This window comes from Pelophylax lessonae (assembly GCF_965119305.1).
Source record: "Pelophylax lessonae genome assembly, chromosome: 5".
Classification (NCBI taxonomy): domain Eukaryota; kingdom Metazoa; phylum Chordata; class Amphibia; order Anura; family Ranidae; genus Pelophylax; species Pelophylax lessonae.
In genome coordinates, this window is record NC_138772.1 from 465373964 (window position 1) to 465399184 (window position 25221).

Below are 25221 nucleotides of genomic sequence, written 5' to 3' on the forward strand. Positions count from 1 at the left end.
ACGGCCAACTATCGACGCGTGTGTACGAGGCATTATTCTCCAGTACTAAGATGCCCTTCCAAGGCAGCCGCACAATCTCTTGATTTCTGCATATCTTGAGGAACTAGATAAATTGCCACTTTAACTTACTTTGTTACACTAGTTAAAGTGGTAGTAAACTCTTGTTTGTTTTTACCTACAGGTAAGCTTATAATAAAGCTTACCTGTACATAAAATAAATATCTCCTTAACGTGCACCGTTAGGATACAGTCTAGCAAGCAGCAGCTGGTGATGTAGTGCATGTGTAGAGCAGAGAGCCTGGTCACATTAGTGCACTATTACATCTTTCTGAGTAATATGGATGACCAACAACCTATTGGAGCTATGGCCATGTGATACAGCAGTGCATAGTTGTTAAAGAAATGTAAGGAAAAAACGATGGAGAGAGAAAACCACAAGAATACCTATAATATGGTCAATCAGGACCCATCACTATCAGCGTCTCCTTTAAAAAAGGCAAGTAAAAGAACATACGTACCTAAAACTGACTAAATAATGAAAGTTATATATATATATATATATATATATATATATACAGGGCTTTTTTTCAGCGTGAACGCGGGGGAACGCAGTTCCGGCACCTCCAGCGCTGAATGTATGTAATAGTAAGGGGTGCTGGGGTGTGCTGCAGGGTCTATTGATACTTGCTGTGAGGGGATCTACTCTAACTGGAGGGGATATATTTTAGCAAGGGAGTGTATTGTTGCTGATGGGGGATCTATTGTTGCTGGGGATGGGTTCTATGTTGCTTGGGGGTCAGTTTTTGCTGGGAGAGATCTACTGTTGAGGGAGGGGTCGATTGATGCTAGCTGTAGGGAGATCTGTTGTTGCTGCCGGAGTCTATTGTTCCTGGGGGGGGGGGAGATTTTGTGGTCCATTGTTAGGAGGATCTATTGTTGCTGGCTGCAAGGGATCTATTTTACTACGTTTCTTGTTATCACTCCCAAATTATATACAAAATTACTTAGCACCACAAAATGATATTTGGTTCTGTATTGTCTAAAAGGGCAGTATTGGGAGGTGGGTAGGGGGTGGAACCAAGGAATGGTGCTCGGAGGTGGGACCAAGGAATGGTGCTCGGAGGTGGGACCAAGGAATGGTGCTCGGAGGTTTGTAGGGCCGGAGAAAAGGAGTACCTCGTAAAGAGGGGAGTTCCTGCACCTATTGTCTGAGAAAAAAAGCCCTGTATATATATATATATATATATATATACATATATATATATATATATGTGAAAGTCATGGTGCAAGCAATGTGATAAGCATATGACTTTGGTGAGCTCAGTTCTTGAATCAAGCTAGGCTGAAGTTCTTGTCACTACGTATAGTTTTGTAATGATATACAGAATTTAAGTTAAATTTTACTTTGTGTCAATGACATATGACTTGAAAAGCCAAACTCATTTCACTATTGGTGCAGTTTCTCAGAAGCTTAAAAAAAAAAATTTCTATAGGCAAATGTCTTCTGACGACCGATCTATATATACTATTTATGGATCCACATTGCACATACTCAGGGAAATGGTATTGATTTGCCATAAGGTATATAAATAACTCTTAGAATGTACTGTAGATGTTATAAATGGAGTATAATATGTATGCTTACTAAACACCTTGTAAGAAAAAAACTCTCAAACGACAATCATTTATTTGCATCAGAGTAAATGGTTTTGTTTTTTTCTTTGCAGAAGAAACCCAGACATGGGAGTGTGTACCTCCAGCACTGCGCAGTGCCAGCCTCGTCAGTCCCCGATTAATATTCAGACTAGAAGAGCCAAGTATGATTCTTCTTTAACGCCCCTCTTCATCCAGTACGATCCAAATACTTCCAAAAGAATCATTAATGTCGGGCATTGCTTCAATGTGGAGTTTGATGACTCAAGTGATAGGTCAGGTAGGTTTAAAATGCCATAATAAACAATGAATATGTAAGTATTTCTTTTTTAGCTGTTATATGTTTAATTACAAAAGTTGGCGATGTCAATCCATTATCATTATGTTAAACCTGTATTTCTCAAATGTCTGCATGACTGACTCACCGGTTTATATATAGTTTGTTGCACATGTCCTTCTGCCTGATTTCTCAGGAACACAGACATCCAGGAAGTCATTTACGAAAGAACTGATTTTTTTGTGCTAAGCCTAATAAACCTGCACCAGCTTTCATCAGCCAGTAATAGAAACCTATATATTAAAATTTGTGTTGCATGTGCTTAGCTGTTTGAAGGACAGGCTATGGCTCCTCAAGGGTCTATTCATACCAGCTGGTGCATGGTATGGTGTACATAGCATCTGTGCACCGGTGTTTGTTGTGCACGGGCGCTGTGATGTATTGTTACAGTTATCATAGCACTTTTATGTGCAGCAGAAATCATAGTTGCCAACATTTGAAAAAAATTTCCAGGGACACTTTGCAGCACAGCTATCAATTACTTACCACACCCATGTCCCTGAAGCTCCGCCCACTCTGCATAATTACTCTCCGCCTACTTATCAGATTATAGGGTCTACTTCATAAAGAGAGAATTACAGGAATTTGAAAAGGGAATTGAAAACTTAAGGCCAAAGTAGCAGAGTTGGAATAATTCTCCCATTCAGCTGCACTACTTCTGCCTAAAGTTTAAAATTCTCATCACAATTCCCTGCAATTCTAAAGTGTCAGCTTGTCGGAAGGTGCTCTGTCTCCCCCTGCTGGCGGATTTCGGAAAATGCACCATGCTGTCACCCTGCTTCCGGTGACATGTTAAATTTGCAACAGGCGGGAAGAGTGAGCGGGCACCCAGAGAGAGACAACCTGCTGCCAGAACTACAACACCTAGCTGGGGTGAGAGCGACACTGTGTGGAACAAAATTGAAAATGATTAACAGGGACAATGTAAATTACCCGGGACAGGCTCCTATTTGCCGGGATTGTCCCGGGGAAAACGGGACAGTTGGCAGGTATGCAGAAATGTGCAATGTGTTGTCACAAGATGTAAACCATTGCTTAGCATTTATATGTCTGCCTGCATCATTGCAGCCTTATGGACTCTTATCAGAAGAAGTGTTTTTGGGTACCCTTTCAATAAATTCAGTATAGAATAAGTAGTCCCTGAGATTGGAGATACACTATATTACCAAAAGTATTGGGACACCTGCCTTTACACTCTCATAAACTTTAAAGAGGAAGAAAATGCACGTAAAAAAAAGAGAAAAAAAACCTGTAAAGACAAAGGCATAATGAGCTAGTATGCATCACATACTAGCTCATTATGAAATACTTACCTAAAAACGAAGCCCCCCGAAGTGTCACCCGCTCAGCAACAGGGCGGCCGACATGTCCGGCCGCCCTGCTTCCTTGTTCGCGTCCTCCGGCCATCTGATTGGCCGGAGGCGCGATTACATCACTCCCGCACATGCGCGCGGGAGCCGCCGTTCACGGCATAGGGTTCTGAAGGAATGGCACGGATGGCCGTTCCTTCAGAGCGCATGCGCCGATGATGTCATCTGCTGCATGCATTGTAAATATCTCCTAAACGGTACATGTTTAGGAGATATTTATAGCACCTATAGGTAAGCCTTAATATAGTCTTACTTATAGGTAGATGTAAAAAAAGTGGGTTTACAACCTCTTTAATGGCATCCCAGTCTTAGTCCGTAAAGTTCAATATTAGATTGTAAGCTCTAAGGAAAAGGGCCCTCTGATTCCTACTGTATTAAAGTGTATTGTATTTGTACTGTCTACCCTCAAGTTGTAAAGCACTGCGTAAAATGTCAGCGCTATATAAATCCTATATAATAATATTGAGTTGGCCCAATCTTTGCAGCTATACAAGTCTCAACTCTTCTGGGAGGGCTGTCCACAAGGTTTGGGAGTGTGTCTATGGTAATATTTGACCATTCTTCCAGAAGTGCATTTGTGAGGTCAGGCAATTATTTTGGACGAGAAGGCCTGGCTTGCAGTCTCTGCTGTAATTGATCCCAAAGGTGTTCTATTGGGTTGAGTTCAGGACTCTGTGCAGGCCAGTCAAGTTCCTCCAACCCAAACCCGCTCATCCATGTCTTTATGGACCTTGCTTTGTGCACTGATGCACAGTCATGTTGGAACAGGAAGGGGCCATCCTCAAACTGTTCCCACAAAATTGGGAGCATGAAATTGTCCAAAATGTCTAGGTATGATGACACCTTAAGGGTTCTCTTCACTGGAGCTAAGGAGTCTAGCCCAACCCCTGAAAAACAACCCCACGCCATAATCCCCCCTCCACCAAATGATTTGGACCAGTGCACGAAGCAAGGTCCATAAAGACATGAATGAGCGAGTTTGGGGTGGAGAAACTTGATGACTGGCCTTCACAGAGTCCTGACCTCAACCCGATAGAACACCTTTGGGATGAATAAGAGCGGAGACTGCGACCCAGGCCTTCTCGTCCAACATCAGTGCTTGACCTCACAAATGGAAGAATGGTCAAACATTCCCATAGATACACTCCTAAGCCTTGTGGACAGTCTTCCCAGAAGAGTTGAAGCTGTTATAGCGGCAAAGAGTGGGCCAACTCAATATTGAACCCTATGGACTAAGACGGGGATGCCATTAAAATTCATGTGTGTGTAAAGCCAGAAGTTCCAATGCTTTAGGTAATATAGTATATATGGATCATTTTACTAAAGGAGTAGAGCATGTTAACATTGCAAAGTATATTTTTACTTTGCTTAGTGAGTGAGGTATAACTAAATGAAAACTAAAGAGTAATTACAGACATGGCTATATTATACATTGTTACATTGGTTCAGGTTTAGGGTTGCCACCTTCTCTTCAAGCCAAACCTGAACACTTTAGCGGCGCACTGTAATTTTTTTGCAGTGGACTCTGGTGTAACGGGGATCACTGATGTAAGGGGGTTTCTGCTTACCAAAGCCCCCACTTACATCGGACGTCCCAGCATTTCCCCTTTAGCCCCCGTTCACACTAGTGCGACTTGTCATGCGATTTGACAGGTCCAAATCACACAAGTCGCACCCTATTGTCGGCAATGGAACTGTTCAAATTGGTGCGACCCCGACTTTGCAGGCCCTTACCGATTTGAAAATAAAATCCTGGACTTTTTTTTGCGATTTTAGGTGCGACTTGCAAAGACATCTATGCATGGCGTTTCACAGATGTTAGCCAAGTCACATCTGAAGTCGCACTGACCTGCAGCTTTGAAATCGTGCGACTTCATGTGAATGTATGTGTATAATATAGCCATGCCAGAAATTATCGTTTAACTTTGCAAAGAATACTCAATATTGTGCACAGAAAATAAATAAAATAAAAAAAAGTAAAATTTAAAAAAAAAAAGGATTTTTTCTTGCACATAACTGGATTAAAAACTCAGCAGAGCTCAGGGTAGAAAAAAAAAATCAATGATTTTTTTTAAAATTGAAAAAATCTATTTTTTTTTTTTATTCAAATCGTATCTTTTTTTATTTAAATCTGATTTTTTTTATCAAGTTTATTTTAATAAAATGCAAATGTAAGGATAGTTTTCTATATAAGATACATTATTAATTTAGTTTATTCAGCTTAGTTATATAGCATGAGGCTGTATATTCTGCAATATTTACATTTTTGGTAAACTCATTCACTGAATCCAAACTCTGCAATATAACATGCACTGCAATAGAATACACAAATAACATGCACTGCATTGATGCATTCACACAATTTCACAGTAACCATAAGATAAAACAAAGTTCAGGAATATTCCTTTATCCCATTGTTTTGCAAATCTATGTACACTACAAACTGTATGATTACATTGGTTCTGATATCGCTATTTTACAAACTAAATATAAAGATTCTAACTACCAGCAAGAATAAGTCCTTACATTTAAAGAGCACCTGTCATTTCAGATCCATCATGGCAGCGCTTGTTAGTGGGCATCCACTCACCTGCTGCTGCCACGTTCCTCACCTTGTTGTGTCACTGCTGCATCACCAATAAAGTGAATTGGACTGTCGGTGAGTCAACAGTGGGTCAGAGGAGGATGACAGTTGCCCTTATGATTTAAATCAAGTTGATTTAAATCAATCCTTTTTACTAGTGATTTAAATCCTGATTTAAATTGACTTGATTTAAATCAAATCCACCCTGGCAGAGCTTCAACAAAAATCTTATTTTTTTTTAATGTTCTTTATAGATGATTGGGTATTCTTTGAAAGGTTAATTTTCACTAAGCTTTCCTCATTCATTAGGTCACGTGAAAATGTAATTTGCATAGTAAACATGCTCTTCTTGCATACACTACTTTTGGTGTGATCTATTGTGATCTCAGCATAGGAATCACACAGGAATAATGACTGCATTCCCGTGTGAATCAATGTGAATCAGCCCTTAACGTTTGAATCTGATTTAATGGGAAAATATCTACAAACCTTAGGGCCCATTCACACCAAAACGCAGCATGCTACATGGAGTTTTGTGCATTGTGGTGGTTTTAGGTAGCCCATATAAATTAAATGAGCTGTCAATGCATAAAAAAAATAGATCCATACAAACTTTTGATCCAGCCATCAGCCAATTTACGTGACCATTCCTGCCTAAATGTGAAAGGGAGCTCGAGCCTTGCTAAACAGGAGAATATCTTTTATTTCATACAATACTCCTCTATAGGGAATAAATGTTAGGAGCTGTGTAAAAAGGTCCTGACCAGATGGTATAAAGTCCCGTTGGTTCTATGTAAAATATTTCCCCATCTAACATCAGTCGGCACTGCGGTAAAGAAGTTGGCATACTTCTTCATATTTTATGGACATGTGATAAATGCTAGGGTTTTTGGTCCGGGTGAGGACCATCATTAAACAGTTGATTGACTGTGACCTTGGGAGTGATCCAGCAAAATCCCTGCTAGACATAGATACAAGAAAACGATGCTAAGTCATCTTATGAATGCAGCAAAGGCATGCATTCCTGCCCTCTGGAAACAGGAGATCCCCGACACGTGCACTGTGACTTTCTAAGATTACTGAAAGACACCATATGGAAAGCATTCCTGCTACGCTTAAAGGGAAGAATGAAAGGTTTAGGCGCACATGGTTCTATTGCACAATGTTTACATGCTCTTGGAGCTCTTGGGTATACATGATGTTGCTGGCCCTACACCTTATGTTTGCAGATACAGCGTGAAAGGCAACATACCGGGATGCCCCCTTCCTTCCCCCCTTCCTTTGTTTGTCTCCCCTTTTACTTTTCCCTATCTTTATGTCTGTGTTCTACTTCTTTTCAGTTTCTCCTTTCAAGTTTCAAGGACTGAGTGGGAGTCTGAACGCCAACTTTGCCTATTCATGTTTAAACATTGAAGAAAAGCGGGAATGATATCTTGTTTTCTCAGGTTGTTTACTTGAACAGGAATGCTTGTGTATTAGGCCTTCTATATGCTTGTACAGTAAACCCCCCTCCATTGCGGGGGTTACGTTCCGGACCCAGCCGCGAAAAGTGAAATTCCGCGAAATAGAAAAACCCTATTAAAATGCATTGTAGGCATGATTTTTTTACTGTCACTGTACGTGTAGAAGCATTTTAAGGTCTTTAAACACACTTTTAAAACAATAGAAACTCATTTAAACACATAAAAGATACTTAGAGACAGAGCAAGAGCTATGAAAAACACAAAAATCTTTCATTTTTAATGATTTATATAGTAAAATAACATTACAAAAAAAACCGCGAATTACCGGGACCGCAAAAACTGAACCGCGATGTAGCGGGGGATTACTGTACTACGTTGGTGAAACTGGACTTTCTATCCTGTCATGTTGAAATTCTTGTAAATAAAGAGTAATAAAAAATAGACCGTGCGTGATTTTTATGCAGCATAGAGCAACGCAACACACAGAGCATACAGTAACCACCTGTGTGTTTTATAGTGCAATTAATTATGCATTGCAATGCATCACAATACATGTTGTAATTCTGGTCATGACATGCATCATAATGCTGTAAATGAGCCCTTAGTAAGAACATTTTGAAACATGAGGTCCTAAATAAATATCATTTTTAGACAGGGTTTTATTTATAGATTAAAAAAATATAAAAGTGTAAAACTATCAGCGCAATAGTGATAAAAAATGATATAAATTAAAATGACTCGTGTTGTATTAATTGATACCGTGCTCACAGTGTATAAATCTTAGAGTGTCTGGCTGCGAACACAAAACAGTGTTATTCACTCCACAATCAAAATCTAAACCTAAAGACAGTGCTGCGCCAGAAAAAAACACAACAATAAATTAAACAATATAATCAATATAGGTGCTTCCAGTGTCCAAAAATGTGATAAATTGGATGAGTGACTCGTGAGAGCAAATCTTCACATCTGTGATCCCCACTGCAAATCCGTGATGTGCTCCACTTCACCGCTACCAGAAAACAAAGCCTCTCACCTTAAACACTGACCCAAGAATCAACCCGGGCCAGACACAGCTTTACCCCACAAGGGTCAAAAGGTAGTGTAGAGGATCTTCATTAGGACATCTACGAGTATTCCCAAGGCAGGTTCAACTCTCCCCAGAAATAGATACCGGCCATAGAAAGGAAAGGCACAAAGAATCTAATGCTCTAAGATCAGATAGTTTTCCAACAGAATGCACAAGTATCCGTGCTTTTAGCTGACCAATTTTAGATAAAACGGTATTTTACGCCGATCCTCAATATTAGAGGTTTTTTGCTGTATTCTTTTCCACTGATGTTGAATATAATATGTTTTCTATGATGAAGCAGCTTCTGTGTATATAGAATACCTCATTAAGGGTCTGAATCTGACAGTGGAATCCGAGATGACGAGGTGGGCCTCTTTAACAATTCCCATCCAAGCACCCCTCTTAGTGGAAAAAGGGACTTTCAGGGACAGTGGAAAATCGCAGATGCCAGGGAGCTGGAGTAGGGAACTTGGGCTTGGAAAAGCAGAGATCCACCCACTGGCAGTATGGAAGCAGGTCACCAACCTACTCCAGCATCTGCGATTTTCCATTGGTGACATTTGGTTCTGATTGGCAATACATCAAGCAGAAAAATAAGAAGTTACACCCATCATATTTAAGAAGTAGACACACTCAGCCTACGTGTGAGAACCTCTCTGGTGTCCTGTTGCAGTGGAATTCAAAGAACTGGTTTTAGCTTAGAATAAAGTTTCCTGGAAATAACTGACATTTCACATATTGATTTGTCATGATTCTAAGAATTGCACTTTATTTTAGCCTTAAATATGATGCTTCATATCTGTTACATGTTCTCTAAAATGTGTGCTGCTGTAACAGAAGCGATTGATCTTTGTCTCTTGTAGTACTGAGTGAAGGGCCACTGACTAGCCATTATCGCTTACGGCAATTCCATTTTCACTGGGGAACATCAGATAGAGATGGATCTGAGCATGTAATAGATGGCCAAACGTATCCTGCTGAGGTAAGATGGTTCAGGTATGGGGAAGAAGTAGGGGAAAAATAACTAGAGATATTCTCAAGGTGGACTTTACTGGCACAACCACATGACACAATGTCGTAAAAAACTATAAATTTTTACTCAAAATATATGAAAAGAATTTGACATTTTAAAGACACATATACAAAAAAGCATTGTTGTATAAAAAATGTTATGCAAGGAGAGTGACTCAAGTAGTTGTATGTGACCTTCACCATACCACACCATACACGATGCTACACATAACCAGAAACCATTTGTTCCAGAATTAGAACCACATGGTAACAGAGGTTTTTTGATGATATATTTCCAACGGTGGTGGTGGATTCACTGGTACACGATAATGTTTTCTTTTTTTTTCCCCAAAAATAATGTTTTCTACATGTTTGGCGCTATTGCGCTTCTTCTGGAGAATATCGCAAACGTAATTCTCAATAGAAAAGAAAGAAAGGGGAATATGCATAAGGATTCATGCAAAATAGCCCAAATGAAACAATGCTCTAGTAATGCACACAGGTGTGCGGAAAACGCCGCACCGGAGTGCGCATACATATAACCTTATCTAATCTCTTACCGATAATCGATCACATGTTGCAAATTACATTCGATAATCCAAAAACAAAATCAGGTAGAAAGCTACAGCGGAGGATCACCGTGCGTCAGAGCCCAGACTAGATGGCGGTGGGGGGATATTTAAGGTGGATCTTCACACCTATACAAGTATATAGACATATATATATATATATATGTAAATAAATAGTCCACTAGCATCCATAAGGATTTGTAATTAATTAGTCACACAATACTCAATATAAAATGTATATATATATATATATATATCTCCTTACCAGGATCCAGTATGGGAACAGGAATATTATAAAAGTTACATGGAGGTAGCAGAAAAGGGGTTTCAGGCAGAACCAGACTGGGCAAATCTCTGTCCCTCCAATTATCAAGTGGTCATTTTTCATCTTCAAACATTGTCCTGTTTCAAAACAGCTCCACTCTAGATCTAGAAAAGTTGGAATCATATCAGTAGTTTTTACGACATTGTGTCATGTGGTTGTGCAAGTAAAGTCCACCTTGAGAATATCTATGCAATTAGGACGAGGCACAGATGTACCCTAGTGTCCATAGTGCCATCATATGGTGACACTTTAAATCTTATTCTTGATGGGGAAGAAGTAAACTGGCCCTATTGCTATTATTAATGTTACAATAGAGGGGTCCACAGGTATGATGATAACAGTAATACTAACAATAATAATAACGTATTGTATTGTAGTACCCTAATATACAATATTGCATTTCAAACTAAGTATAATTTATTGTTTGTAACCAAACTGTACATGGATAGAATTCTTTCATATAAATAATTTGTACATATATTGTTTCTTTTTTTTTTTTTTTTTTATTCACCAAGCTGCATATCGTTCACTGGAATTCAAAAAGATATTCATCCTTTGAGGAAGCCACTAAACATCCGGACGGTTTGGCTGTAATAGGAGTGCTATTAAAGGTATATATAACTTAATCTGTTTGATTACTGACACTAAACTAGACATATGGATGTACTCTTGCACAGCTAAAGTGTTATCTCTCAAAGACTACAACGCTAAGACCTATCTTATAGTCTTTGCATATATGAGCTATAGTAATTATAGATTAGGCATTACTCCCTATGGTTGGCCTGGCATACGTGCAAGGACTGGAACACAGACTCTGGGCCCTGAAAGATATAAATAGTGCCTGTTCTGCTTCGTCAATCGAAGCACTGAAAGTGTGATCTCTATAACTGATCCAGATGTTGTGGGGTAGCTTAACTTATAGTCTCAGTATCTTGGCAGACAGTTACTTGATCTAAATGACATCTTGCAGGTCGTAAAGGCTTTAATCCAAGACTTGTGCAGTTTATAACAGATAAACATCAGATAGGTAAACAAATCTTAAGGGTTGATCTACTATAGGCAAAAAGACTGTGCTCTTTGCAAAGTACAGTTGCACTCTACAAGAGCAGTTGCTCCAGAGCTTAGTAAATGAGCAAATGAGCAGAAGCTCTGCTGATTTCCATCATCCAATCATGTGCAAGTAAAATTATTTTCCTTGCACGTGATTGGGTATACTTTGCAAATGCAGCTTTACCTCATTTACTAAGTCCTGGAGCAACTGCACTTAGCAAAGTGCATAGTCTATTTGCCTTTAGGAAATCAATCCCATAGTGTGTGTAGTTCCTGCAGAATACAGTACATGTGGCAAATGAAAGCTAAAGCATGAAAAAGAAGGGGGAGAGTAATTACATAGAGCACCTCCTAGCAACAGAGTGGAAAGGGGAAAAACGATTACAGGCAAACACAGAGGGGACATCGGTCAGAGGGACATCGGTCCCGAAGAGGAGAGGAGCATCTGTGCCCACCAGTGCCACCTATCAGTGCCAACTAGTGCCCACCAGTGCCACCTACCAGTGCCCATCAAGTGCCACCTATCAGTGCCCCATCATCAGCGCTGCCTATCAGTGTCACCTACCAGTGCCTATCATTGCCCATCAGTACCAGCCATCAGTGCCATCTATCAGTGCCCCTCAGTGCCACCTATTAATGCCCATCAGTGCCCTAAATGCCATCTATCAGTGCCACCCATCAGTGCCCATCAGTGCCACCTATTAGTGCCCATCAGTGCCCTAAATGCCACCTATCAGTGCCACCTATTAGTGCCCTTCAGTGCCACCTACCAGTGTCCTTCAGTGCCGCCCATCCGTGTCACCCATCAGTGCCACCTATCAGTTCCCACCAGTGCCGCCTTATCAGTGCCGCCTTAGTGCTCATCAGTGTCGTCTATCAGTGCCCATCAGTGTCGCCTATCAGTGCCCATCAGTGCAGTCTATCAGTGCAGCCTATCAGTGGCCATCAGTGCAGCCTCATCAGCGCACATCAATGAAGGAGAAAAATTACCTGTTTTCAAAATTTTATAACAAACTATATAAACATCGTTTGATAATAATGCAATCAGATAGCAGCCATCTGAGCATCTAAGTTACTGTTAAAGGTGCCAATCCTCAAATTTTGCATAGAATTTATTGGAAGGTTGGGAAGGAAGGATTTTCCGGCACATAGATTCTTTAAAAAATCAATTTTATTCAAATAACATAACACAAAAAGCAATCATGAGAAACACACAAAACATATAAACAAACAAAACAGAAAATATTGATTAAAAATTGACTGGAGCCAAAATGGGTTAACCAGTCAAAAATGAATAACATACAGCAGTTCTATTTGATGTAATCATACACATATTCATATTATTAGTCACAAAATGCGACTACATGTACATATTTATATACTTAGAAACGTGATGACAGAAATTAGTAGTACGCTTGATCAGGTTGCTCTACATGTTTCGCCTCATAAAGAAGCTTCATCTGGAGCCTGCTTGTGATCAAAGAAAATGGTTCTGTATAATTGTTATGCAGGACAACTGTCACCGCAGACAAATGGTAATGAATAACGAAGGGACAATCATGGATAGGTACAGAGCTCGGTATATATAGAGAGAAGATTAACCCAGGGGTAGTGGAGCCTGGGAGCCACCAAACAAATTGTACTATGGAAGCATCTCTCCATATATTACATGGAGGAAGGCCATGTGGATATGCCAACAGGTGTTAGTATGTCAAAATCCTTTCATTGGCTCTGTCCTAAAGTTCCATGATGTCTCCTCCGGATGGGGAACCGCCGCCATGAATGGCGGCGGTTCCCCATCCGGAGGAGACATCATGGAACTTTAGGACAGAGCCAATGAAAGGATTTTGACATACTAACACCTGTTGGCATATCCACATGGCCTTCCTCCATGTAATATATGGAGAGATGCTTCCATAGTACAATTTGTTTGGTGGCTCCCAGGCTCCACTACCCCTGGGTTAATCTTCTCTCTATATATACCGAGCTCTGTACCTATCCATGATTGTCCCTTCGTTATTCATTACCATTTGTCTGCGGTGACAGTTGTCCTGCATAACAATTATACAGAACCATTTTCTTTGATCACAAGCAGGCTCCAGATGAAGCTTCTTTATGAGGCGAAACATGTAGAGCAACCTGATCAAGCGTACTACTAATTTCTGTCATCACGTTTCTAAGTATATAAATATGTACATGTAGTCGCATTTTGTGACTAATAATATGAATATGTGTATGATTACATCAAATAGAACTGCTGTATGTTATTCATTTTTGACTGGTTAACCCATTTTGGCTCCAGTCAATTTTTAATCAATATTTTCTGTTTTGTTTGTTTATATGTTTTGTGTGTTTCTCATGATTGCTTTTTGTGTTATGTTATTTGAATAAAATTGATTTTTTAAAGAATCTATGTGCCGGAAAATCCTTCCTTCCCAACCTTCCAATAAATTCTAAACTATATAAACAGTTTTTTTATTTATTTTTTTCAAAATTTTCGTTTTTTTTGTTTGTTCAGCGAAAAATAAAAACCCCAGTAGTGATCAAATACCACCAAAAGAAAGCTCTATTTGTTCGAAAAAATTATAAAAATGTCATTTGGGTACAGTGTTGCATGACTGCGCAATTGTCATTCAAAATGCAACAGCGCTGAAAGCTGAGAATTGGCCTCGGCAGAAAGAGGGTTTAAGTGCCCAGTAGACAAGTGGTTAAAAAACAAAAAAAAAACAAAACATTATCATGATAGCTCGGGTCTCACACAGTAGTCATCCTGCATTGAGAAGATCTTATATTTGTTACTGCATTTTTCCCAGATTGTTTGTGGAGGTTTAGGCCTTATATAGAGAAAATGGTCCTCTGCTTAGGTTGGGGATTGTCCTCTACTGGTCTGGTAGAGGAAAGAAGAGGCAGAAAGTTGGAGCATAGGGTTGGAGGGAGGGAAAAGGGTAAGAAGGTATGTGCTTGGCGAATTTATCTGTAAAATGTTTTATGTTGTAGTCTCAGATCTGCAGTAACAGTTATACCTTGAAGAAGCTGTTTATCAACAGACATATTCTAAAACAGTACACAGTTAAGCCGGTCATGACTTGGAAAGAAAATTGGTTGGTATATCAGGGGACTGAACAAATTTCAATTGATATATGGACAGGCTGGTTGATCTAGTCCAGTGATGGCGAACCTTGGCACCCCAGATGTTTTGGAACTACATTTCCCATGATGCTCTGCGGTTGACTGCAGTGCAGTTGAGCATCATGGGAAATGTAGTTCCAAAACATCTGGGGTGCCAAGCTTTGCCATCACTGATCTAGTCGATCCATCTTTTGTACAACGCCTGTTGGAAAATTTTCTCTCGATCATAGCTGCGTATTCTGAGGGTGGGGAAGTTTACACTCTGTCAGGCCCCTTTCACACAAACATTCTGATTGGGTTCGCCTGTCCGTTTTTCAGGTGGACCCTATTAGAACCTCCATTTTCTTCTATTGAATGGCGGATGTAAATGGGCATGTGTCTCCATTTATACCTGCCTACATCCAATCCAATCCGCTAAAATCAGATGGATGGGGACCGGTCCCCCTTCCATCCAGAAGAACAGGTGGCAATTGGGGGTTTATAGCTGACCGTCCATAGAGGAGAGCAGGCTGTCATACGCCTGCTCAGCGGGGATCAGAGGTCAGATCCCCTGCTGAACAAGTGGATCGCAGGCGTTTGAAAGGACCCGGAGAATACAAAGGCTCAGTGGTAGTGATTCCCCCATCCACATCAAGTGTGTGGATGGGGAGTCAAGTCATTTTCTTTTGTTCAACCCAATGGTAGAACGAAAAAAAAAAAAAAAGACTAATGTATGGCCAGCTTGACTGATTTGACCTTATTTGATAATGGAGGAAAAAAGCATTAATCTGGTAACCGCATTGATTCAAAGAGGGATCAAAGTGCACAACATAAAAAAATCATTTTATCATGCAGAAAAAGTAAACATGTTGGTAAAACATTAGTTAATTAAATTGATGACTTTTATCTGCAGATCATAGTTCAGATTGGGTCATTTTTTTATGTTCTTTCATGTGCTTCAGTAATGATGGCTATCACACTGCTTTAATTACAACCAGTGTCTGTATCTGTGTTTTATTGCAGATTGGAGAACCAAATCCTGTACTACAAAATATAATTGTTAACTTGGACAAAGTAAAAACAAAGGTATACAGTATAACAGAAACACCAGATGGAACAATCATACTTTAGTCTGGCTGCTAAGAACCACATTCCCCATAAGGCACATATGCATATGCACAGTATCTGGAGCCTTCCAAAATCATAGGCCTAATGAAAATGAAAAATTCTTACATTTTTTTAACAGTCCATTTTATTTATCTTTATAAAAGGAGGAAAGGTTCATTTTTTAAAGTGCTTTTTCTTGCACTAAAGTCGAATTCACAGTTGCACAACCTTTGCCCCAGGAGGCTTTGCTACTGCCATGTCATGCCTGGTGACCTGTGCAAGCTTACTGATTTTGGAACCCTATGCTTAGCTCTTAACTGTCCTTGATTTGAAGCAAAGTCCCTCTGTCCCTCTTTCCTCCTCATGTGTCCCTCATTTTGGTCTAATCTATATAGTTATATTCTAAATTTCTGCAACTGTAAATTTTAAAAGCCAGTATATAGAAACAGTAGCAATTTAAAAAAAAAAAACACGTGGGGGTTTAACTAATATTTTATTTTGTTTAATTCTCCTTTAAGAGGGCGTGGCAAGGGTTTGTCTTATACCTACATACTTTTGCCTATAGGTGTCCCTCGTTCCCATCTCAAAAGGTTGGGAGGTATGCCTTATATACATTGAGCTTAGAGTCAAATATTGAATAAAAAGTAGTAGTTGCTTTTGTTTTATGAGCTAAGTTCACCTTTCCAAAGGTTATATAGTTAAGTGAGGCTAAAAAAAGACACCAGTCCATCCAGTTCAACCTATGATGAGTGTGTGTATAAGTGTTTATGTCAATAGTACATTGTATACCCCTGTATATTGTGGTCGTTAAGGTGCCCATCTAATAGTTTTTTGAAACTATCAATGCTCCTTGCTGATACCACTGCTTGTGGAAGAGAGTTCCACATCCTTACCGCTCTGACGATATAGAACCCTTTATACAGTCAGTGGCGTAGCGTGGGTTGTCAGCGCCCGGGGCAAGGTAAGTAATTTGCGCCCCCTACACAAGTCTACTAGACCACTACACTGACACCTACACTGACCTAGCTGACCACTACACAGACCTACCTTATTCCTACACTGACCTACCTGATTACCATACTGAGACCTACACAAACCTACCTGACCACTACACAGACACTTACACTGACCTATCTTATTCCTACACTGACCTACCTTATTCCTGCACTAACCAACCTGATCACTACACTGACCTACCTAATTTCTATACTGACATCTACACTGACCACCTACCTGATCACTACACTAACCTACCTAATTACTATACTGACACCTACACTGACCTACCTCACCACTACACAGACCTACCTGACTATTTAACTGACCACTACACTGACCTACCTAATTACTATACTGACAATTACACAAACCAGGAATAGCCGAACGTGTACAGCCTTTCCCAAGCGGAAGCGGCACATGCGCAGTGACATGTTGGCGCCGGGCGGCGCCATTTTGAAATCTAAGGCGCCTCAGGAGCACGTCGGGCCGGCCGGGAACATTTTTTTTTATGACTGTTTAAGTGACACTGGCGCGGGATGCGCCCCCCCAGATTTTGCGCCCGGTGCGGCTGGCCCCCCCAGCACCCCCCACGCTACGCCACTGTATACAGTATAAGGTTAAACAGCTTTTCTTCTAATTTTTGCGAATGGCCGCGAGTCCTTTTGTATTCCTTTTCACTGAATAGTTTGTTCCCTATGCTAGGGTCACCAGTATGGTATTTGTACATTAATATCATATCCCCTCTCAAGCATCTCTTCTCCAAAGAGAATAAGTTTAATGCTTGCAGCCTTTCCTCATAGCTGAGATCCTCCAGTCCCTTTATTAGCTTTGTTGCCCTTCTCTGGCACATCCTTCCTGAGGACCGGTGCCCAGAACTGGATGGCATACTCCAGATGCGGCTGGACGAGAGTCATGCCTAAGGCCTATGTAGGAGGCTGAAACACGTACATTTTTAGGAATTGATTCCTTTTTATGATTTGATGGATTCAATGAAGATATCAATTTTATTGAAAAAAAAAAAAGAATGATACCAGTTCTAAATGAACTAAAACACCAAGCTATGCAGTAAAAGTGAATACATGTACAAGTTTTAAACCATGTGAAAATAATTGCACAGTTCTGTGAAGAAGATGAATGATGAAATAATATCATATATTAAGAGTCCCATGACTAAAAGTAGTTGGGTCACCGTGAATCCACCACTAAATTGCCGTTGATGTTGATCTAAAGAGGACTGCTGTAATATATTCCCCACTGCGCATGAGCCCATACCATGAGAATGGGGGGGACAATCATTTTTTGGTGAGTTGCCAGCTGATGAGAGTGGTTGTCACATTAGTGGTGGATTCACAGTGACCCAACTACTTTTAATCACAGGACTTTTAATATATGATATTATTTCATCATTCATCTTCTTCACAGAACTGTGCACAGAGATCTGTTGGACTGTTTTCTTTGAAGATTGTTGATTCTATATAATATTGACAGAATGTCATTTCACAACAATTGTTATTTTCACGTGGTTTAAAACTTGTACATGTATTCACTTTTACTGCGCAGCTTGGTGTTTTAGTTCATTTCGAGCTGGTATCACTCATTTTTTTTTTCAGTTATTTGATTTAAACTGCTGCATCACACACACACACATATATATATATATATATATATATATATATATATATATATATATATATATATATATACACATCTATTTATATATTTTGTGTATTCACTGATACATGAGGAATAGTGGTCATGGTAAAATATTTGAGCACTATATCCTTTTTTTATTATTTTAGCGCGAGAGATTATATATTTATACTTATCAATTTTACTGCCAAGAAGTCCTGGTGCCAGATTTTTACTCTGTTCATTGGATTTTGGATGTTCAGTACTACGTGAGCCTGGGCACAGATGTCTTGATCTCATCTTGTCTATCCTTATGGGATTTTGGGGTTGTAGCACTTTCTTTGTTGCTCTAGCATTAATTTCAATGCCACTTGTTCACATCTGAGCGTTTTGTAGCAAATCTCCTGTCACTCAAAAAAGTACATGAGCTTCTTTTAGGCAGATTGGAGAAAGATTGGCGTCATAGACTTCAATGAGAATGTCAGAAAAACGCTCAACATTAGCATTTTTCAAGCATTTTACAAGCATGTTGTCACATGTTTTCTGGCAAAACAGCAGCTCTCCACTCCTAATCTCCTCTCCCTAGTGCTTTCTATTGGCTAAAATAAAAACATCTGAAGTTTGAATACACATGTAAAATACTTGTAATATGCATCTAAAACATTTGTAATATGCTTGCAAAGCTGTCAAATAGTTATAGGCCAAACAACCCCCTGTTCGGTTCGCACCAGAACATCTCAAACAGGGGAAAAGTTCTAGCGAACATTCAAACTCTATTAAAGTCTATGGGACAAGAACATGAAAAATCAAAAGTCCTCATTTTAAAGGCTTATAAGCAAGTTATTGCCATACAAAGTGTACGGGGACCCGCGTACTGCCCTGAGGGACATGCACCAATGCAAAAAATATCATTTTTACAGGAGCAGTGATTTTAATGATGCTTAAAGTGAAACAATAAAAATGAGAAATTCCTTTAAATATTGTGCCTGGGGGGGGGGGGGGGTCCCCTTAAAGTGCCTGTAAAGTGGCGCATTTGTATGATGTATGTAGCCTGCTGCAGCAATACTGACATTTCTAAAGGAAAAAATGTCATTAATACTTGCTCGCGGCTGTAATGTATTGTCTGCTCCTGGCAATACAGATAGAAAAAAATGGCATAGGGTCCCCCCCAAATCTATACCAGGCCCATTGGGTCTGGTATGAATTTTAAGGGGAACCCCACGCCAAAATTAAAAAAAAAAGGCATGGGGTCCCCCCCAAAATCCATACAAGACCCCTATCCGAGCATTCAGCCTGGCATGTCAGGAAAGGGAAGGGGACGAGCGAGCGCCCCCCCCCCATGAACCATACCAGGCTACATGCCCTCAACATGGGGTGAATGGGTGCTTTGGAGCAGAGGGGGCTCTGTACTCCCCCACCCCAAAGCACCTTGTCCCCATGTTGATGGGGACAGGGGCCTCTTCCCAACAACCCTGGGCTGTGGGGGTCTGTGTGTGGGGGCCTTATCGGAATTTGGAAGTCCCCTTTAACAACGGGGCCCCCAGATCCCAGCCCCCCCCTATGTGAATAGGTATCAGGTATGTCGTACCCCTACCCATTCACCCAAAAAGTGTACAAAAAAATAAACACTTAAGACAAGTCCTTTATTCAAAAATAAAATTTAAAAAATAGTGTCCCCCAATGTAAATCCGTCATCAATCATGCCGCCCGTCACACCCGTCGATCCGAAAAAAAAAGCTCCTCTCTCGGTGAACGCTTCCCACTGACTGCCTATTCATGGTTTGACAGTTCTTAAAAAGGGAATGGGCAGGGCAACGCCAGTGGAGTCACCGGGTGGTCCCGCCCTTGTGATGTCACGGACTGTTGCATGCTGGATCGGTGACGTTGCAAGGGGCGGGGTTGTCAGGTGATGTCACCGGTGTGGCCCTGCCCATGCCCTATATAAGAATTGTCAAACTGCGAATAGGCAGTCCGTGAGAAGTGTTCACTGAGAGCGGAGCTTTTTTGCTTTTTTTCCTTTTTTCTGGTCGATGGGTGCGGCGGGCGCCGTGATTGACAATGGATTTACACAACTTTTTTATTTTAAAATAAAGGATATGTCAAAAACTGTTTTGTGTGTTTATTTTTTTTACACTTTTCTGGTGAATGGGTAGGGGTACGATGTACTTGATACCCATTCTTATAGGGGGGGCAGGAATCTGGGGGCCCTTTTGTTAAAGAGGGCTTCTAGGTTCCAATAAGCTCCCCACCCGCAAATCCCCACAACCACAGCCCAGGGATGTCGGAAAGAGGCCCTTGTCTCCATCAACATGGGGACAAGGTGCTTTGGGCGGCACCCCAAAGCATCCCCCCTATGTTGAGGGCAAGCGGCCTGTTTAGTATGGGGGGGGGCGCTTGCACATCCCCCCCTTTCCTGGCTTGCCAGGCTGCATGCTCGGATAAGGGTCTGGCATGGATTTTGGGGGGGAACCCACGCAGTTTTTTTTTAATTTTGGGCTGGAGTTCCCCTTTACAATTATTTTTTTTTTAATTCAGCTCTCAGCAGGGAAGCCTTAACAACCTATTGACTGTGCGCTTGCAGGCTAACATCCCACTAAGTGCCGAGAAAGTTCAGGTGTTAAGCGATTACCTAAATGGGCGATGGTTAGGCCAAACTTATGCTCGACCCAAACCGTTCACCCACCCCTAGTGGTGCCTGAACTCAAACTCCTCACAGTTACTCTTGCTGGGTGCAGGAACAGGCCCTGCTGTTAAAAATTAGAAACAAAAATTAAAATTACATGTACTTGTCATACAGGTGCAGAAAAAGTGTGCCTTGGGTGTTGGTGGTGCCTGAACATTGTAACCCCTCACAGTTACTTTTGCTCGGTGCAGGAACAGGCCCTGCTGTTAAAAATTAGAAACAAAAATTGAAATTACATGCACATGTGATACAGGTGCAGAAAAATTGGGCTTTGGGTGGTGGTGGCTGTAAACCAAAAACATTGTTGGAGTCTAGCATAACAAAGATTCAAGAAAAGGATAGATAGCATAGGCAGTCTACAAGGTATCCCAGATCCCTAGCAAATTCAATCAGTTACATCAGCATCAGGGGCTTGATAGCTGCTGTTGATCCAGGACTGAATCATTTTGATAAATGTAAGCCAGTCAGCAGAGTCTTTGGACAGATGCACTCTTTTATCCATCACAAAACCTCCAGCAACACTGAATGTCCATTCGGAAAGCACGCTGGAAGCAGGATAGGCCAGTAGCTCCATTGGATATTGAGCATGTTCTGGCCAGTGGTCCAGCCTCAAGACAACAGTAACCCAGTAGATGCTCAATTGGAAAGGTCTCCAAGTCTGCTCTTGCCCCTAAACCCAAGAGCCCTGGGCGCGGAGGACTAAATTGTTTAAAGCCATTGGTCAGCCTTCTCCAACGCTCCTCCTTTGACCAAATGAAGCCTCAGAAACATGTTTTCCAGGAAATGGTAACCTCCCAGTGTCTGGAAAGGTGTTACACAAATTTTCCTTCAAGACATCCTCAAGATGTTTCATCCTCTGCTCCCTCTGCGAAGGCAGGATGAGCTCTCCAACTTTACCCTTGTAAGGTGGATCAAGAAGGGTTGCCAACCAGTAATGATCTCTCTCCTTGATACCACGAATCCTCTGATCCTTTCGCAGGCTTTGCAGCATCAGGGAGCCCATGCAGTGTAAGTTTGAGGAGGCATGAGATTCTGAGTCCTCTGGGTCGCTAAGGATCACATTGTCAGGAGCAACCTCACCCCAGCCACGTACAACTCCTGGGCTTTCTGGGGAATGAAAACCATCCCTTGAAACTGCTGTATGTTATCTTCTACATCCATGCTGCTACAATCCTCCTCCTCCTCCCCCTGTGTGTTTTGTGGCCCCATAGGAATGGTATCTGCATAAAGGGGGCGTTGTGAGGAAAGGAAGTCCTCCTCCTACTCCTGCTGTTCTGCCTCAAATGCCCTGTCCATGATTCCACTAAGCCTGTGCTCCAGCAGGAAGACTAGAGGGATAATGTCACTGATGCATGCATCATCGCGGCTCATCATCTTTGTGGCCTCCTCAAATGGTGACAGGGCAGTGCATGCATCCTTTATCAGCAGTAACTGGCCTGGCAAAAACAAGCCAAGCTTCCCTGAGCTTGTCCTTGTGCCATACTCACACAGGTACTCATTGCGTGTGCAGCCGCTGCAGCATTGCCAATGTTGAGTTCCACTTGGTGGGCATGTCAAAAATGAGGCGGTTGGTGGGCAGGTTGTATTCCCGTTCAATGTCAGCCAGCCGAGTACTGGCATTGTATGACCACCAGAAATGGCTACAGACTTTTCTTGAGGACATCCTGCCTCGTTGGAGGCGTTCCATCTCCTCCTCACTCTCGTCCTTTATTCTCTCTGGCGCCCAAGTACAGTCAGTGACCTCATCATCCCCTTCCTCTTCGTCACTGGAGCAAACTTGGCAGTATGCTGCAGCTTTGGAACATGACTGCTAGTTTCTTGTCCATCATTGTCACCCCCTTCTCTCTTGGCTCATGTTGTTCCCTTCCTCAACCTGGGAACCAATATCGGAGCATTCAAGTTGCTGCGCATCCTCCAGCATCATGTAACTGACACTATGATCAAATAATTCAGGTGACTCCTCTGTGCATGATGGTGGGGCTATGCAAAGAGTAGCTGTGGACAAGGAGCCTGTGGAATAGGCTGCTTTGGCAGCTGTGGTGGAAGGCAAACAAGTATGAGCCTGGGTGACAGAGGATGAGGAGGATGAGTTATCCACTCCACCAACTCTTCTGCATGTTGTGGCTCAATAACACGGCCAGCACCGAAAAAAAGGACAAGCGTGCCCGCCTGCAGAGGATACACCATGTCTGCGACCATCATTTTTCACTGTGGACACAGAGGCTGCTTGCCCTCTTTTAGTGGCCTGTGAGCATCTGCCTCTCCTTGTTGGTCTTTCGGACATGATGGGGGAGGGGTATATAACTTTTTATTGTAGAATGTGGAATGGAAATTTGGTGCTTGGGTGCAATACTTTTGTGCTTGGTGCACTATAAACCATTTTAATATTGTATTTTATTTTTTGGGGGGATTTTTATATATTTTTTATCATAGAGTGTGGGAAGTGAATATGGTGCTTGGGTGCAATACGTTTGTACTTAGTGCACTATAAAACATTTTATTATAGCTTTTTTTTTAATAAAGAAAAGCTTAATAAAAAAAAAAAAAATGGAAACCCCTGCTGATGCAGAAGGAATAGCACCTACAACGCAAAAGGGGGAACTAAATTATGCCCTAAATAAAATTAGTGCTGCTGCGCCCCCCCAAAAAAAACTCTGCTGATGCAGAAGGAATAGCACCTGCATTGCAGAAGGTGGAACAGCAATTATACCCTAAATATTATTAGTGCTGCTGTTGTGCCAAAAAAATAATAAAAAACACTGCTGATGCAGAAGAAATAGCACCTGTAATGTAGAAGGGAGGACAGCAATTATTCCCTAAATATTATTAGTGCTGCTGTGCCACGTAAAAAAACAAAACAAAAAAAAAAACGTCACTGATGCAGAAGGAAAAGCACCTGCGATGCAGAAGGGGGTGGGGGACAGCAATTATACCCTAAATATTATAAATAAATATTATTAGTGCTGCTGTGCCCACGAAAAAAATTCAAAATAAAAAAAAACACTGCTGACGCAGAAGGAATAGCACCTGTGATGCAGAAGGGGGATGGCAATTATGCCCTAAATATTATTAGTGCTGCTGTGCCATAAAAAAAAAGAAAAAAAAACCCACTGCTGATGCAGAAGGAATAGCACCTGCAATGCAGAAGGGGGGACAGCAAATATGCCCTAAATATTATTAATGCTGCTGTGCCACAAAAAAAATTCAAAATAAAAAAAAAACACTGCTAATGCAGAAAGAATAGCACCTGTGATGCAGAAGAGGAACAGCAATTATGCCCTAAATATTATTAGTGCTGCTGTGCCACGAAAAAAAGAAAACAAAACAAAACACTGCTGATGCAGAAGGGGGGACAGCAATTATGCCCTAAATATTATTAGTGCTGCTGTGCCATGGAAAAAAAAAACACTGCTGACCCAGAAGGAATAGCACCTACGACACAAATGGGGGGACAGCAATTATGCCCTAAATAAAATAAATGCTGCTGTGTCATGAAAAAAATAAAATTAAAAAATCATTGCTGATGCAGAAGTAATAGCACCTGCGACACAGAAGGGGGAGTACCAATATTGCTGCAACAGAACCTGATGCTGCAAAAAAAAATAAATAAAAATAATTGAAAAAAATATATATATATCAATGGAAAAAAAAAAGTGATCAGTGTGGTGCAACAGACGTGTTTTATACACCAACACTTCAGTGGCCCCACTACACTGTGTTACACAAGAATCACAGCACAGCATTACACTGACTGCACCACACTGTGTTACACAAGATGAATCAGTCCTACACTACACTGCACTGACTGCATTAAACATCAAGCACAATCCACTAACTACCAGCCTAATCTTCACTCCTAACACACTATACACGGCTGCCGTGTAAGCAGCAGCCTTATATAGTGTGCGGCTTGGACTTAGCCCCTGAGCCATGATTGGCTAAAGGCACCCGGCCTTTGGCCAATCATGGCTCTCACAGGACATTGTGCTGTGAATGGCCGAGGCATACAGGTCAGGTGCATGCTATGGTCAATCACAAGCACTTAAGGCACTGCAATCGCGCAGTGCATTATAGCCACTTTAGCCCTGGAGGCTTGGCTGCTCAAAGACCAGGCCCTATTTTGTGATTCGGCACTGCGTGACTTTAACGGACAGTTGTGCGTGCAGCGCTGTACCCAAATGAAATTGACGTCCTTTTTTTCCCACAAACAGAGCTTTCTTTTGGTGGTATTTGATCACCTGTGCGATTTTTTATTTTTTGCGCT

At 41.2% G+C, this 25221-nt stretch overlaps 1 protein-coding gene across 1 annotated transcript in view; it reads left to right on the forward strand.

Moving 5' to 3' along the window:
- Nucleotides 1-1733: 1733 nt before the first annotated feature.
- Nucleotides 1734-25221, forward strand: part of LOC309556554 (uncharacterized protein) — a 97772-nt gene continuing 74284 nt past the window's right edge. Inside the window, exons 1-4 of the mRNA XM_082259002.1 lie at nt 1734-1933; nt 9340-9458; nt 10897-10992; nt 15563-15625. Of these exons, the coding sequence (XP_082115128.1) occupies nt 1741-1933; nt 9340-9458; nt 10897-10992; nt 15563-15625 (471 nt within the window). The 5' untranslated portion in view covers nt 1734-1740. The remainder of the gene's footprint in view (nt 1934-9339; nt 9459-10896; nt 10993-15562; nt 15626-25221) is intronic.